The 16,547-nt window shown below is 37.8% G+C and overlaps 1 protein-coding gene across 15 annotated transcripts in view; it reads left to right on the top strand.

Annotated features, from left to right (window-relative positions):
- Positions 1-16,547, top strand: part of ADGRL3 (adhesion G protein-coupled receptor L3) — a 3,684,852-nt gene that overhangs the window by 2,606,485 nt on the left and 1,061,820 nt on the right. For 11 of the 15 annotated variants that reach the window (XM_044060915.1, XM_044060918.1, XM_044060910.1 and 8 more), the window contains one exon: positions 13,976-13,990. The exons of the other annotated variants lie outside the window; for them this stretch is intronic. In XM_044060915.1, the coding sequence (XP_043916850.1) occupies positions 13,976-13,990 (15 nt within the window). The remainder of the gene's footprint in view (positions 1-13,975; positions 13,991-16,547) is intronic. 15 annotated transcript variants of the gene reach the window in all.

Raw genomic sequence — 16,547 nt, 5'->3', positions numbered from 1 at the left:
TCTGGGTTTGACATAGCATAGTATGTTAGGCAGAGATCGCCTCTGAGTAGGGGATATGAGACGGAGTAGAGCTGGAGTTTTTTGAGACTGTCTGTGTATGGCATTTGTTTGAGGCCGGTAATCCTCTTAGTAAGGTATTTCTCTGGCCTTTCCAATTGTTGTACGTGTCTTGTGAGATACATGCCAAATGGGGAACCCTTTTGTGATGAGGTGTGCCACGTAGGTTTTCCTGACTACTGTGGCAATGTGGTTATCAAAGGAGAGACTACTGTCCACCTGTGTCCTGAGGTCTCTTATCACACTTTCAGTGTTTAGTGAGCTACCGCCTATGTGGTAGCTCATGGGTATCAAGTTTTTTCCAAAGGGGATGACAATGCATTTCTTGGCATTGAGCTTGGGGCCATGATTTTGACACCAAGTATCTGTCTCATTGAGGCCCTTTTGTAGAATGTCTGCATCATTAGGTGATTCTATTATGGCTCCCAGTTTGCAGTCATCTGTGTACTTTGTTAGCCAAAGACCTTCTGTGTTGGCCTGCACTTCAGATTAGTAGATGCCAAACAGGAGAGGACCCAGGACCGAACCCTGTGGTAGTCCACTTGTCACTGGTCTGAAGTCAGACTTGGAGTCGGCTACTTTTACTGTGTGGGTTCTGTCAGTGAGCCAGTTGGCCACCCATCTTCTGACATAGGGATTTATGCCCAGTTTAGTGAGTTTATCTATAATTCCAGAGTGGGGAATGGTATCAGAAGCCTTGGCGAGGTCAAGATAGGCTGTGTGCACTACCTTGCCCTCATCTATGGCTCTAGTGACTGCTTCAAAGAAGTCAGTCAGGTTTAATAGACATGATCTACCTTTTACAACCCAAACTGAGTGGGGTCCAGGGTTTGTAGGTTACCTATGTCTTTGTTTATAAGCTCCAAGATGATATGTTCCATGGCCTTGTACACCAGACTCATCAGGCTAATGGCGCTGTAGTTTCATGGAGTGGGATAACCATGGCTGTGCGCCATTCAGTAGGCACATAGCCTGAGGAGAGGCTATGACTGAACATGGTACTTTGGTGGGGTGCCAGTTTGTTCGTTAGTTCATGCAGTACACAGCCTGGGATGTTGTCTGGTCCCATGGATGCTGTGTTCTTGGCTTTAAAGAGTGCGGTCTTTACTTCATCCATGATTACAGTGGCTTTGCATTCTTCCAGTATTAAGATGGGCCCTTTGGCGGGTGAGAAGGGGGTAAAGTTAGCACTGAACCTATCTGCCAGGATATTGGCAATATCAGTTGGTTCTTTATATTTAGTGCCATTGTGCTGTAGCTCAGAGTAGATCTGAGTATTACTACAATTGGGGTCCCAGTGCATAGGCAACTGCATGGCTCCAAACAAGTAAATCAAGAAAAAATGAGCCAGAAAACTGCATGCTGTAGGTACATAACAAAGCATATTTAATAAATCTCACATAGTATCAAAAGAACAAAAAAACAGACCGGTTTCGGCCAGAATAATTACATAGCCTTCATCACTGTTAAAAGATAAGTTCCATCATTTGTTCCTTTTATACAGTACATCAAGTGTAATGCAAGTTGTGATTGGATACCTCATAAATATTAATTTAATCCTGGTGGAAAAAGACCACCTAACTTAATAATCCATTTTTTCTCCTTGGTATTGAGAATAGAATGCCATCCTGCTTTATTGGATTTATTCCCCATAATTTTGTCAATAATCGTAAATCTAAAAGAGGCTGTAGGGCGATTTAGTGAATGTTTATAAAGTGCACTACTGGTCTTCTTGTGCTTCATGTCACTAAGATGCTCAGAAATCCGCAGTCTAAGTGGTCTAGAGGTCTGGCCCACATAAAATGCAGAGCAGCTACATGAGGCCAAATAAATAACCCAGCCACTGCTGCAGTTTGCAAAGAAGCCAATATCAAAAACAGCACCACAGTTCCTGCTTGTGAATTGTTTAGATTTCATAATTCTATTGCAGTGGCTGCAGTGTAGTGATTTAAATAAGAACCCAGTTTTTTTCCTTTGCGGAACGAAAATCGGCATTTGTCCTGGAGAAATTGTGATAGATTACTATCGGCTAACAAAATATTCCAATGCCTCTGTACACTGTTTAGCAGTAAATCAGTGTTTCTTCCTTATGTCATGGTTAGTCATGTGACAGGGCTTGGTCCTTGTTGTCTCACCTTGCATTTCAATAAATCTTCCCTGTTGAGTGTTGCAGCCCAGTTGCTAGTCTCTAAAACACACCCCATTTTATAGCCCTTTTCATGAAATCTATTAGTAAAATCCTTTCGGAAAACCTGAAATGTAGAGTCATGAGAACAAATATGCCTCATTCTGATGAATTGAGATTTGGGAGTGTTTTTAGTAATATGAGGTGGATGAAAGCTGGATGCGTGTAAGAGGGAGTTACATTGTGAGTATTTGCAAAACACCTCAGTACGTAGTGTGTTATCATCATTCCTGGTAACCAAGACATGAAGATATGTTATGTGTCCCGAATGCCAATTCACCGTAAACTGAAGACCCCATTTATTTTCATTCAAATATCCCACAAATTCCATTAAGTACTCCACATCTGATCTCCACACCAGATCTGAATATTGCCATTGAGATTCTTGACATAGCTGTAGAATGCTTTGTGGTTGTCCTTGGAATCAGTGGCGATTTAATTTTTATAACTGGCTTTGGTGGATTTTATGAGGGATCTCAGCTTCTTGCTGAGGCTGACCAGGGAGTTCCTCCAGTCTTGAGATTTTTTTCTCTTTTTTTGCAACAGCTTCTTCCTTCTGTTGTAGTGTTTGTTTATGGCAGGGGAACACCAGATTGGCTTCCTTTTTTGGAGGATAGCATCTTGGTTCTGTTGGAGATGACACGATCCATGCACTCGTGTAAGTGCTTATAGAGTGCATTTGTGTAGGATTCAGCAGTCATACCTCTATTGTCCATCTGCATGTGTGTCGTGAAGTTTGCCACTTCTGTCTAAGAAGCATGAAGTTGGCTTTGGAGTAGTTTTTGATGGTGGTTTCCTTAATGGCGGGTGGGGGTGGGATATGGATGTCTAGGGTGATTAGCTTGTGATCAGATCTGACCAGCAAGGAGTTGACCTCTGATTTGGAACACCAGTTATACATATTGGTAATGGCTGGGAAAGATTGATAAACTTAAGAAATGGGGTTGAATCATTGATGACCTGGATGAATGGTGGGATCAGGTCTTCATTTCCATCCAATAAACTAAAGATATCATCCAGGCTGTGTTTTTAGCAATTCTGATTGGTTGAGGATAGTATAAAGGGAAGTGGAAGTGCTACCATGATTATCTGATGAAGTTTCAAACACTGAGACAAAAGTGGTTATGTTTTATGCTTTTATTTGTTTGCTTTATATTAGTTTATTTAATAATTTAAACCTTGTCTGGAGGAGTTTTGCGGTGTGGTCAAGTCCGCTGTGTTTTTATACTAGTTTGTGCCTTCTTTTCATTTGTTCAAAAACAAAGCTTAACAGAACCACCCTCTGTAACCACTCCCTCACTCCAAACAACCTGATTATATATAAATAGAGAATGTTTTTGATACTTTTCATTATACTCAACTAGGATTGTTTGTTTGCGTGTTTCAATAAAGGATATTCCATTTGTAACTCAACTGTGGACTACCTACTATTTTCTATTTTATTAGTATGTAGTACATATTTTACAGTTTGATTTTTAGTAGTGAACTAAGTGCATAACATAATTCAAGGAGTGAACTGATACCCTCCACACTTCAGAGTTTCTTCTTGGTTTGTTTAAATGTGTATACTGCTTACTATATCTGAGGGGAGAAACGGAGGATAAAGCAAGGCTACATTGTATCAGTCAGCATTTAAAAATGAAAACATTTTTAAAGGCTTGCTTTGTAATGGATGGATGCCTGCCTATGATACGTTGCCAAGATTTGTGTAAGTGGAGAAGTGTGCACCTCATTGCATGTCTATGTAAAGAATGTACTAATAATCCTGGGCGGCCTCTCATCCTTTGTGCCATGTGGTTTATGTTGCCTTCTTTAGCGATATCTTAGAAATCAAGTAATACCGATTCAACTTCACCAGTGAATATGGAGACCACAGAGTGCAGTTACTGGTCACCCGGTATCCTTCTTTCCCTTAACTGTTTATTGATGGAAGGAGGTTACAGGCAGCCTTGCTTCTCAGACCATTTCTTTCATTAATTTTGATTATACTGTCGGCAGGAAGGTATTGTTTTAAGTTTCACTTCAGTGTCCTGTAACCTGTGTCCTTACATATAGAGCTAATAAAGCTCCCATTTGTTGTAGGCTCCATAGTGTCTAGACCTAGGTTCTTGCCCAAATGACCTCTAAATTCATCCTGACAAGAGGTGAAGGAGAAGAAAGAAGAAAAAAACATTTTTAAACAAATCTCTTATGTCACCTTGTAGAAATGATTTTTCTTAGGTACACTATGTATTATTCTCTATAGATCCATATATATTTTTAAATCAATTTTAAAATGTTAACACCTTTCATGAAGAGGAGAACATTGCCAGAAATGACCAAGTGGAATTCCTGTTGACTCTTTCTTTTAATATATTGATGGAAGTGCTATGCTCATTCTTTGTTTCCATGAATATGACACAGTGCAGGCTATACCATACAACAGTTAAATGGTGCTGTGCTGTACAAAACCACATGTATTTCACTTCACCCCCCTAGACTCAGCAGAATATTAATCCCTCTTTATCTGACTTTAAATCCTGTCATACTTAGAGCTTTGAAGAAACTGGCTTATTCATTCTCTGAGGATCTTGTAGCGATTGCCATCTTGCCTAAAAGTTAAATAATGAATAGCACATAACTCTTTCCCATAACTTCCAGCAGGACTGTGGGATACTAATCTGGATGATTCAGAAAAGTGTGTGGAGTGGTAAATCTAGCCTGAAAATAGGTGCATACCTCTAAAAATAGGTACATCATTTAAAGAGGTAAATTCAGCCTGAAAGTAAGTACGTTCTTCCAGAACAGGTAGAGTTGATAAGTCTGGAGGTGGGCATCAGGCAGTAAATTACATATGCCAGGAAGGCATTCTGGCTAATTAAAAGCAACATATTATTATTATTATTTAATTTTAGAAGAACAGTTACTTACATCGTAGTTTCACTATTACATCATTACGTGCAAATTTTCAGTGTTAGGTAGTCTGCCTGCAAGGCCTAGCTGGACGTAAGAACCTTCTGCTTATGCAGTTTGCAAAGACGTCTATATTAACTTAATGCAATACTCTGGAATAAGTGTCTCATGATGTCATGACAGGTATTTGCAGCTCCTTGGAAAATTTAAGGGGATGTCTTTTTCAAAAAATAGAATAATGAAACGGGGTTCCCATTGCAAATTCACAAAGGCTAAGTAATAGTAAAAATGTAAACACTGTTGGGGGATATATACTGCATTCGAAATTGCTGTGTCTCAGAGTACTGCAGCTTCTCCAACGTACAGTGATATTTGAGTTACTACGTATAAGTAGCGAGAGTATAGCATTCAGGGGGCTTGTTTTCGAAGTTAGGGAATTCACACTATCGAGTTTCTTATTCCTGATAAGGCACCACAAAAATAGCAGACTTTTTGCTTCAAAAACTGTAAAAATTGATTCTGCATATAGAAAGAGGCTTATTTTCATCTCCAAGAGTCTGTTACTTGTGGCTGTTTATTGAAATATTGGGACTCACGATGCTGAATCCCTACAGAATAAAAAAGACCAGAAATGCAGTTGAAGATCAACTCTCAAATATTGCTCTACTCATTCAAACTCGTTTTTGTGTCCCCTGAACATACATATGCCAACTTTGACATCACCATAATGTGGAGAAGAGGAATATTTCAAGAAATAGCAATCACTAACTTGATATATGTAAGGCTAGATTTTTAGCCTTTTGTCCTCTGCATTATGGGATTGGTATTACAAGTTCAAATATTTCAAACATTAGCCATTACTTACAGTTGCTTGAAACAGTCCACAACACACTTTAATTAGATGCTCTGCATATCTGAGCAAAATCACTGATCTTTCCTTTCCGTATATGTGAAGAAACACTGCCCTGGAGAACTGCTGTGCTTTCAGTTTTGAACCGGCCATGGGATTACTACTGCTTTGAGGGCTGTTTCCGGTGTCAGGATGTCTTTTGAGGGAAACAGGTTTTGCACTTGGTCTAACTACACATTAGGTCTTGTGTGTCTTCAGAAGTACATGTGTTGTTACAGTTTCCATATGTTCTTCCTTGCTTATGGATGTTTGTTTTTCACAATATAGAGCTGTATACATTTCATTTGTGTGAACACTTGCATTGTCTGCTTTGCATTGAACCATCAAAGGGTTACTTTGTTTTGTCCCAGGCAGTAGATGCAATGCTGCTATGTAGTGAAACCTGTCGCAGTGGCTGCATCCATTCAGCACTTGTTGCTATAATAACCATGGTGGGGTACCATATAGCCATAACAGGAAACAAACCACATTTGGTCACAAAGGTGGCTAGGTCCACTGTGTAATCATATCATCATACGAGATTACTAGGCTAGCCACCCATAGGTCATTTCAAGCATATCTGTTTTATCCCAATGTAATACCATAGAAATGTTAGTTAATACCCAAGATTGCATTTAGTAATGACTACCCATGTCTAGGAAGGTTGTGGGTACTATTACCGGTAAGAATTTACAGTGCCCCATCCACTCGTCCAGGTTCCTGTTGAACAGTCTCATAGAGGTGCTCTGTTTCACATGAATAGGTAGCCTATTCCAAAGATGTGACAGTCGCTGGGAGATAAATCTGTCCCTCCAGCATGTCCTATTTAAGTTGCAGGCCATATTTAGGTCCCTGGAACAGGTGTCTCTAGTCCCATTTGATTTGTGGATGTGCAGCAAGTTCATTAGGTTTGGGTCTGAGACTGATCTGTTAGCTAGACATAAGTCTCCACTAAGAAGTCTGCATGATACAGTGTGTATTGACAGGAACTTTAGTCGATCTGTGTATGCCATGTGCTGGAGTCCCTTGATCTTCTTAGTTAGAAACCTGTGAGGTCTGTCCAATTGCTGCAGGTGCTTTGTACGGTACATGTCAAATGAGGAGTTATAGTCAATTATAGGCCAAATTGTTGGAGTATAGGTGGGTTATAACCTATTTTGCTGTCACGGTGATACATTTACTAATCAAGTGTGCTACGTAGAAAGTCTTCCTTACTACAGTAGACACATGGTGATCGAAGTTAAGGTCACAGTCAGCTTGTGATCCCAGGTCCCTTACCACTTTGTGGGTATTTAGGGTATTGTTGTTGATTTGATCATGTGAGGGATCATTGTTTGTGCCAAAATGAATGATGATGCATTTCTTTGCATTTAGTTTGAGACTGTGACTAAAACACCAGTCATTAGTTTGCATAGGACCCTCCTGGATTATATTGACATCATTTGGGGATTCAATAATTGCACCCAGTTGCAGTCATCTGCAGACTTGGTCAGCCACAGCCCCATAGTTTTGACCTGAACTTCTGAGAAGTATATAGCAAACAGTAGGGGGCCAAGCACTGACTTCTGTGGCACCCCGCTGGTAACAGGTCTACTGGTTGATGTGGAGTCACCCCCTTTGACAGTGTGTGACCAGTTTGTGAGCCACCCCCTTTGACAGTGTGTGACCAGTTTGTGAGCCATTTGGCAACCCATGTTACAACAAAGGGGTTTATCTTCAGTCTTCTAAGTTTATTCACAATGCCTGATAAACAGATTGTGTCGAAATCCTACATAACACTTCACCATGCTTATTATATACACGCTGGTGCATGTGATAACATTGCAGCAAACTGAAAAGTTAACATCTGTAGCAGTGGTTATGTGGGTTGATTTCAGTCATTGGTTTCAGTTTTACTTCTTGGATGGGAGTCTCTCTGCAAATCCACTAAGGTGATTCTTTATTCTTATATTAGTTTAGGACACCATTGCCTGTTTCTGTCTTCTCTCTTTTACCCAAAGGCTTATGTTTTCTGTACTGCTTTTGAAGATGGGATGAATAACATAATGTTGTAATCAGTCACTCAGTTACTGAGGTGCCTTTACTTGGGGTACATTACAAGGAATCATAGAAAACATCATAAAACTACAGGAAAGTGTTCATAGATATTGGGGTGGCAAAGGAAGAACACATGGCAAAAGAAAATGGCAAAGGAATAAAAATTAAAAATAAAAACTTAAAATAAACTTTCTGTTAAAAAAAATGGGTCTTAATGGACTCCCTAAAACCCTTAATAGAAAGGCAGTCACAAAGCCACCACGGTAATAGATTACATAGATGGGAGACACAAAAAGATGTACATCTAGAAGTTTGTAAACACTATAGGAACTCTCAATACCCCAAAGGAGTTTAAGCAGACACAGACATCCAGGCTGAAACATAGGGCAGAAGCAACCTAAATCACGTAAGACAGAAAATAACTTTGATAAGAGCCTTGGATGAAATTCATGATCTAATTGGCAGGCAATGCCTATCCTACAGTTTGGGAGTAATATACCATACAATGTGTTTGTCAAATCACATGCTGTGGCATTCGGCACCAACTATAATTGATCAGTCTCACAGGTAGCTTCAAGTTGAGGGTATTGCATTAATCAGCCCATAATTATCCCAAAGTCGGTGCTACTGTCTTACAACACTGAGGTGGAGAAAGGATAACAGGAAGACCTACACACACCTGACTACTTATCTGATAATGTCTATGAGTTGTGGTGTATCACATCACGATCTTGCACTCTTGTCACAATCCTAAATTATTACCCAGGTAATAATTACACATCTGTGCTTTCTGCATGACAGATATATAGAGTATCTGAAATATCTAACAGCATGACCGACAATCGCTTCCATGTTAGCCATTCTATGCTTAAGGCAGCTATACCTTATGCAGACAGAGATCTGCAGGGTCATACAAGGAATCAAAAGTAGCCTGGCAGTCCAGTGGGAGGGGGGAGCTGCAATGTAGCATCACTGAAAAAGGGTTTTATTCCAGTCGGACTTTCCTGATAAACTAAGATAAATAAATAAATAAATACTTTGCATGCCAGCTGTTTTGCGTTAACTAATTTAACCTTTTTTGCAAAGCAGAGCAGTCTGTCATTGTCTGCAGATGGCATTTCTTTATTGATTGTCTTTTTGCTGGCATGCAGGTTTTATTTCCAGCACAGTTTCTGGTTATGCTGAGACTTTGTCATAAAGTTTGAAATGAGAAAGAGTAATTTATGGTGACTTACTTAGAGTTTCTTCAAACTGTTTTTTTCCCCTTATTCATCTCTCCCTTTTCTTGAGGCAATATGTAATTGCTGTTCGGACAAAGACTGCTCCTAAAAGACAGCCTCCGTGTTCCATTGTTTTTTGTTGTGAATCTTCAGCTAATGACTTTAATCAAATATCATCAAAACCATTCTGTATTGTTTAATACAAAACATGATTCAGACAGCAGATTCTTGGGAAAAATTAATGTGGAAATAAAAATGTTGCCGATGTGAAGATAAACCAGTCATATGTGTACTTGTAGCAATTAAATATGATCTTTTCAAATTATTGTTGGATAAATCACTGGAACAGATGGTAAAGCCACTCTTACTTATAACTGTGTAAAACAACCTTGTCTTATCTAAGAAATAAGCCATGGCAAAGCAAGTATTTCAGGATGTTAGTGCATGCCTCAAGAATGTAGTGTTGTCTGAGGCCAGAAGCTATCTGAAGTGTAGCTGCGTTTGTAAGTCCTTCATGTTGAGTGCATCAAGGTCCTACGAAATAGAGCATGCTGAACTTGTAAGTGACTAATAAAGATTGTTTTGGGTAAGGCAGAGATTTGGCAAGGAAACTGATTTTGTCGAATGTAGTAAATGTCAACATCTGTTTAAATGACACAGTTTGTTTCTACTAAACATATGGTCAACAGGTGTGCTAGATCGACAATATCTGTGGTTGGGGAATATGGCCTTCCCTGGGGATTGTGTGATCTTAGCATTAGTGTATATATAATTAGCAGGGGGTGTGGGCAGCAGTAGCCCTATACATGAGGAGTTGGGGTGGAGCTTGCTGTCCTGCAAAGAACAATGTTTTAACTTGTTTTTGTACATTTACTTGTACGCTGTGAGGGTATTCCTTGGCACGTGTGTAGTGTCACCATTTATGTTGTCAGCCTTATGTTATCGATATTAGAGATGTTTGCATCACACTGTTTCAATAATATTTAATATACCAATATGTGTGCATGCATGTGTGTGTAGGTGGGTGCATGGGGATGCATGCATATGCATGTGTGTATATACCTGTTTTCTGTTCTATTAAGAGAAGTAAAACTAAGTGTTCTCAATCTAAATATGAGACTAGGCCCATGTAGTGCTTTAGTGTACCAAACTTGTACATCTAAATATGTTTTCTGCAATGTATATTTCACTCCTTCAGACTGACTTAGGCCTTTCAAGCAGATGCTCTGTATAATTACATTTATCAGCATCTTCTACGATAAATATAAGTTATGGCTGAATAAGTGTGCTACTCAGAAACCTGCAATGATTGCTAAGGCTTTTGTAAGCTTAGCTCACATGCTTGCAAATCTTAATGTTTCAGTCCCTTCACATTGTATCGTAAATCTTTCCTGATATCCATAAGTCAGCAAACAAAAGATATTTGGTTATAAACTACCCTTACTTACCTTGTAGATTGTTCAACTTACATCTTGTGAGGACTTACTTTGATCCATTGTTTCAAGGATGCTGTGATTTTGTTTATAGATACTAGAGAGTGGAAGGCAGCTATGTTGATTTTGCACTGCTGTACTTGAGTAAGCATTAAGCAGTCAACAAAAAATGTAAAAAAAAACAGAGGTGACAGAATTAACCAGACAACTGTCCGGGGGTTCTCTTATCAATGGGATGCAAATGTTAAAACATTTTGCCATCCAAACTTAGAACAATAAGGAAAGTGAAGTAGAGACTAATTAGCAGTTGAAAAAAGGAGAAATATAACACAGTATTTCAGTTATTTCCAAAAAAGATAAAAGTGTTTCAGATTAATAGATTTGCATGTCAGGAATGGTAAAATCTTGGTTAATTCAGCACTGCTGACTGGAAAGTCAGCCTGCTAGACTAAAGATAAAAAAAAGTTATTTTTTGACATCCACATAATGAGGATTGGTGTCTTTATAATGTAAAACAAGTCAGTAGCTCACCATTTTGCTTAAATATGAAGAATTCAATTAATGTTTTGGCAGATTTCACAGATTTGGCAGGCAAATAGAAAGCTAATGGAAAACTGTAATAGAAATCTTGGTTTTATGCTGCAACAACTGAAATTGTTCTTAAGTGTTTAATTTAGAGTGTACTTGGTGAAAGCATTTATGAATTATTGACTTTTTATCAACACATTCTTCAGTAAAATTCATTAAGGGATGATAATTTGGGAAATTCATTGTGTGGAGCTATTGTATTACAAGATGTTTGAGAGGAACTGTCATTCACCCTTACATGGGTATAATTTGAAAAACATTACTTAAAAATGAAAGCACTATGATTAATCCTGTTTCTTACTGAAAAATGGATTAGTATTTCATGTGCTTTAAGAGACACACATCTGTCAGGTTGTTTTTTTTTTTTTTTAATGGACTAGGCCACACTTTTACCAAACTATACATTTAGAAATTCTGACCAAATTCTGGCAGAGTTCCTTGTACCTTACAAGTGGCTTATGCTGCCTGACCAGACAAAAGACTGTTTTGTACTTCTTCACTTTGTAACTTGAACATTTCATAAGCTATCACCCAGTGAATGATTTGAAAAAGCATATGGCATTTAACTAGAATTTTATATATCACACACAATATTTATTGTATCCTGTCCAATTACTAGTCTAATTTGATATACTTGGTTAGAAATGGTTATTTCTATATCAATCCCTGACTTTTTAGTTTTTTTCAGTTTAGTTATCTTGACTGTAAGTGTTAATCAGCATGTGCTATCATCTTTCTGTTTTTCCTGGATTCTGACGGATACATGCTGACAGAATCATTGTTTAATGTGACATCCATGGAATACATTGTCTATAGATTGTACGCCAGCTGGATTACGATTGTACAGGACTAACAGTAATGTCTCCGACTAGATCATTATATTTATTTATCTGTAGGGTATACTCTGTGATATGGGCTTTAAGTCAGTTACACTTCTAGGAGTTTGACTGCCCGACCTTTTCCTATTTAAATATTTACCACTGTATTAATTTTGCTTTGAATACATGGCTGTACCTAGAGTCTCTTGTGTTCGATATGAGAGCAGATAGAAGCTACTAGTAGCTCAGTGCTGTTTTACTTAACCAGTTTGTGAGAGAAGGTGGAGAAGTAATGAGTACATTTCTGTGACAAACTATGTCCACAGTGCACATTTTTATTTTGGTTCTGAAATGTACAGTCTTTCAGAACTACTTGCTGTAAGTTTTTATTAAATAAGGTTGAATATTTCATTGGTTATACAGTAATTAATGTACCAGTTAATAACATGAAGACTGTCTTGAAATGTCAGAATGCACCATTTTATTTTATCAGTACAGTAGTGCTGAAACCAGCTTGCAGCTGCAGTGATTTCAGAGTACTTAGAACTATGGCTAGTGGATCAGCACAAATACAGCTGTCTTTTGAAATCTCCAGACCACTTTGCCATATTTATGTTGTCATAGTCTACAATTTTGTCATCAGGTCCTGTTAAATAGATTGGTTACTATACCCATCAAATCTTTCATTCTTTTGGTTTGGCAGAATGCATCTTTTTAACAGACACCTCAATGGTACTTACAATGTCTACCCATAGGCCATTATAAAAATGCCTTCCTTTGCAATGGAAATCAGAATATTTCTCAGGATACTTTGCTTTGAGGATGAAAGCATTTTTTTCTTTATAAATAAAATCAAATACTTAATCTTTTCTTGTAATAAACATTCATACTCTTACATTAAAAAATTGATTCAGTCCTAAATCATCTGCCATGAAATGGCAGTGGAAACAATTATTTTGTTTGCTAGACCATCTATATGATTTGTACATATGTGGGCCAGTATTTGCATATACACATATGTGTGGGTGCTTGTGTCTGTGTGTCATACTTGTAGAGATTGTTGCTATATAAATATATGTATTTAAAGATTTATATAAACAACTGAAGAAGTTTTTTTTTTGTTGCACCTAAACATTCTCGGAATAGTTTGCACTTTCTGAATGATAGTTCTGATTCATATCAGGTTGTCATACTCATTTTGGTTTGTGAAACATACTCCTCTTATTACTGTATAGGAAATTCTTATAGAAAGTGAATACTGCAAAGGGGCTGTCACATCACATTTCCTGGTTGTTTGTTTATAAATATTTTTCAGGAATGATCGCTATGTATGAAAACATCTCCAAGAGGAATAGATTCAAAGATTTCTTCAGCAGGAAATGTTCAGCAGAACTGATCCCTTATTTAAAGTTCACCATTTAGATTGCATATTATAGCTAACATTTGTACCCAAAGAGATAATAGTTCTTACAAATCTTTGTGAACTGAATGAAGCATTGGTCATGTAATTCCACACTTCCAATTAATTTTATGTGGAAACAGACAAAAATGGTTGTGTCATGCATGAAAACTCACTGCTGAAATGACATTTCAATTCAAATTTTAATTAATTGATGCCATCTTTTTTCATTGATTGCTTTTAACATTTATCAAGGCTAATGTTTACCCTTATTTTATCCAGCTGATATCAAAGTGCAGTCAATGTTCATTGAGACAGAAATGAATACAAAGAGTAAAATAAATTAGAACGGTTTCTCTTAGTTTTAATGAAGTGAAATTTGAAGTATAGCAGAACAGGATCATTAATCTATTCTCTTTTCTTTCTGTCTTTCTTCTTTTTTTATCTCATCCAATAGAAGTGGAACAAAAAGGTAAATGACTACCTTTCAGATTAAATGTTACTTGCATAGATGTGCTACACTTTTATTAAACCATTTTTAACACTTTAATAGGACCACATTGTTGTTGATTTCATCCCTTCCTTGCCACAACTGATCGATTCACTGTGAAACAGAGCTTCTTTTGAGAGACTTTGTGCATGAAAGGCCTTAACAGTGCAGCAATCACATTTTCATATTCCCACCCTAAAGCCTAAAAACCTGGAATCATTCCTTGTTTTTTATAGACGTTGGGGTGGGAGAATCACCTAATTGCCACTTGCCGCTTAATATGCTGTCATTTCACTATACCATTCTCATTATGTTTGAATACTGTCTTGTATTACTTTTGTTTTTTTCTCTTCCATTCTAACTGCTGTGGTTACAGATTTTTTTTGCTTTCATTATTGCTTGCACTTTCATTCAGTAAGTGTTTTGTGGTGGCTTCTGTGTTGGTGGCTTTGGTGGTAGTGGGATTTATGGGCCAGAGTGTGAGCTAGCAGTTTTACATTCTATAACTTTGGTTTTATTAATGTACTTTCTTGTTTATCTGAATGCATTTTTAATTTTTGTTTTTTGTTACTTTGTGAGAATGACCATAATTTATTTCAGCTTTACTCTAACAAAATTGCAAAAGGATTCAGAGAAAGGACCAGGAATGATTAATTAAGTATTGCAAAATCATTTGATGTCCAGGTATTGCTTTTCTCTGCAGGTTCAAACACTCCTGACTTTCTTTGCAGATGCTGAACTTTTCAAATGGTAGGATATTAAAAGTGGATGGAAAATTGGAAACCAGGAGGCAAAGGTTCAAGTCAGTTTAAAGCCATTTGTTTTCTATGGAACTTCTAGCAAGCTAGCAACCTTTTCAGTACCACAGCCTACTTCACTTGTACAGAGAATTTCTGATGATAATCATACGTCCTTGCAATTACTAGAACCACAATGAAAAGAATAGACATCACTAGTGTTCCTTCACCAGCAGCAGCCTGCACTCATATTGTGTCCAGCTAGAGGCAGGTATTGTGCTGTTGAGCCTCACTAAAGACAAATGACATAGTTCTAGTGGGGCTTTGGTAACAACTGCTAACCACTGCTGAGTAGAGTTACTGTAGGCATGAAGATGATGTATGTCATTAGGTCCCAATTAAAGGAAAGGGCAGGTTTAGCTCCCTTTGAAAAGTGGTATTTTATAGAGCCCCTCAGGAACGCTAACAGCACAGCAGTTGGGTGCCAGTAGTAAAAAGATAGTGCCTGTCATACATTCCAGCCTAATGAGAAGGTAGTTCATCTCAGCTGAGTCCAGCTAGTAAAATATGCAGTGTTTCTGTAGTTCCCTGTGAATAGCAGCCTCACCAGTAATAACATAGTGTATCGGAATGGATGGTTGGAACCTGTTAATAAAGACAGATTGCATCTTAGTAAACAGCCATTAATAACATGAGGCATCCTTTGAGCTAGGCCCAGGTGGTGAAAACAGGCTGTATTTCAACAGAGACTCACTAAAAGTTACGCCTTCACTGCAGGACTAGAGTAGAATAGTACATTTAAATTGAGCTACCTCTAATAATATCAATCTGCATTTCAGTTAGGCCGTATTAATGGAAGCACGAAACTTGTGACCTATAGCACTCTGTGAGCAAGACAATGAGACACAGCTGTGTGCCATTAATAGAGTTCTGTATCCCTTCAAGAGCCAGAGAATAGTTCTCAGCAGGACCCCAGTGCTATAATGTGGCTACATCAGGATAGATGCCTTGAATAGCATGAAGCTGTATCAGATGGTATGACAGCAGTAATGTCATGCTGGGTCTCTGCCAAAGCAGCTTATGACAGATACACCTTCTGTATCTCCACTGATACACATGAGTGTTTATTATCTACAATTCCTTGGAATAACAGAGGTTGCATTTCAGCATGTTCTTCAATAATAAGAGTTTGCTCAATGGGGGATACAGTAGTAATGCTAATCCATGACTCTAATATCTGCATGCTGCAGTTCTGCTGGTCCCAGCCAAAAGCATAAGGTCGGAACTCAGGTGAGACTCATTGTGGAGAGGCTGTGTCCCACATGACCTAGTTTTAACTGATGGCTGCATTATCTTAGCATAGAATCTACCTACAAGATGTTAAAGTTTTTCTTACCTTTACTGATAATATCCAGGTACACCACTGCTGGGTCCATTACTGATAAAATTTGAGTACTCCATTGCCGGGTCCATTATTTATTTATTTATTTATTTATTTATTTGAAGTTCGTTTGCCAGGATGGTCCATTAGGCCAAAGGAGCCCATTTTCAATGGAGTCCTAGGGAGAAAAGCTCCATAGATACAATATATAAAATAACAGGTTGTTATAGTACAAGAAGAGTACATGAAAACAAAAGTATATGTTAATACAATTTAGAAGATAAAAACAGTAATTTTATCACAATTAGTAAAAGTTTACAAATATATAGTCCTATCATTGCTAACATAGATGTTAAGTGTATTACAATAATAAGTAGGTATTTACAAGTCATGTAAAACTAAAGAGCTGTTTACAATACGT

Source organism: Protopterus annectens, chromosome 2.part0 (assembly GCF_019279795.1).
Source record: "Protopterus annectens isolate FY-2018-M chromosome 2.part0, PAN1.0, whole genome shotgun sequence".
Taxonomy (NCBI): domain Eukaryota; kingdom Metazoa; phylum Chordata; order Ceratodontiformes; family Protopteridae; genus Protopterus; species Protopterus annectens.
This window is presented reverse-complemented; position numbering and strand designations above follow the sequence as displayed.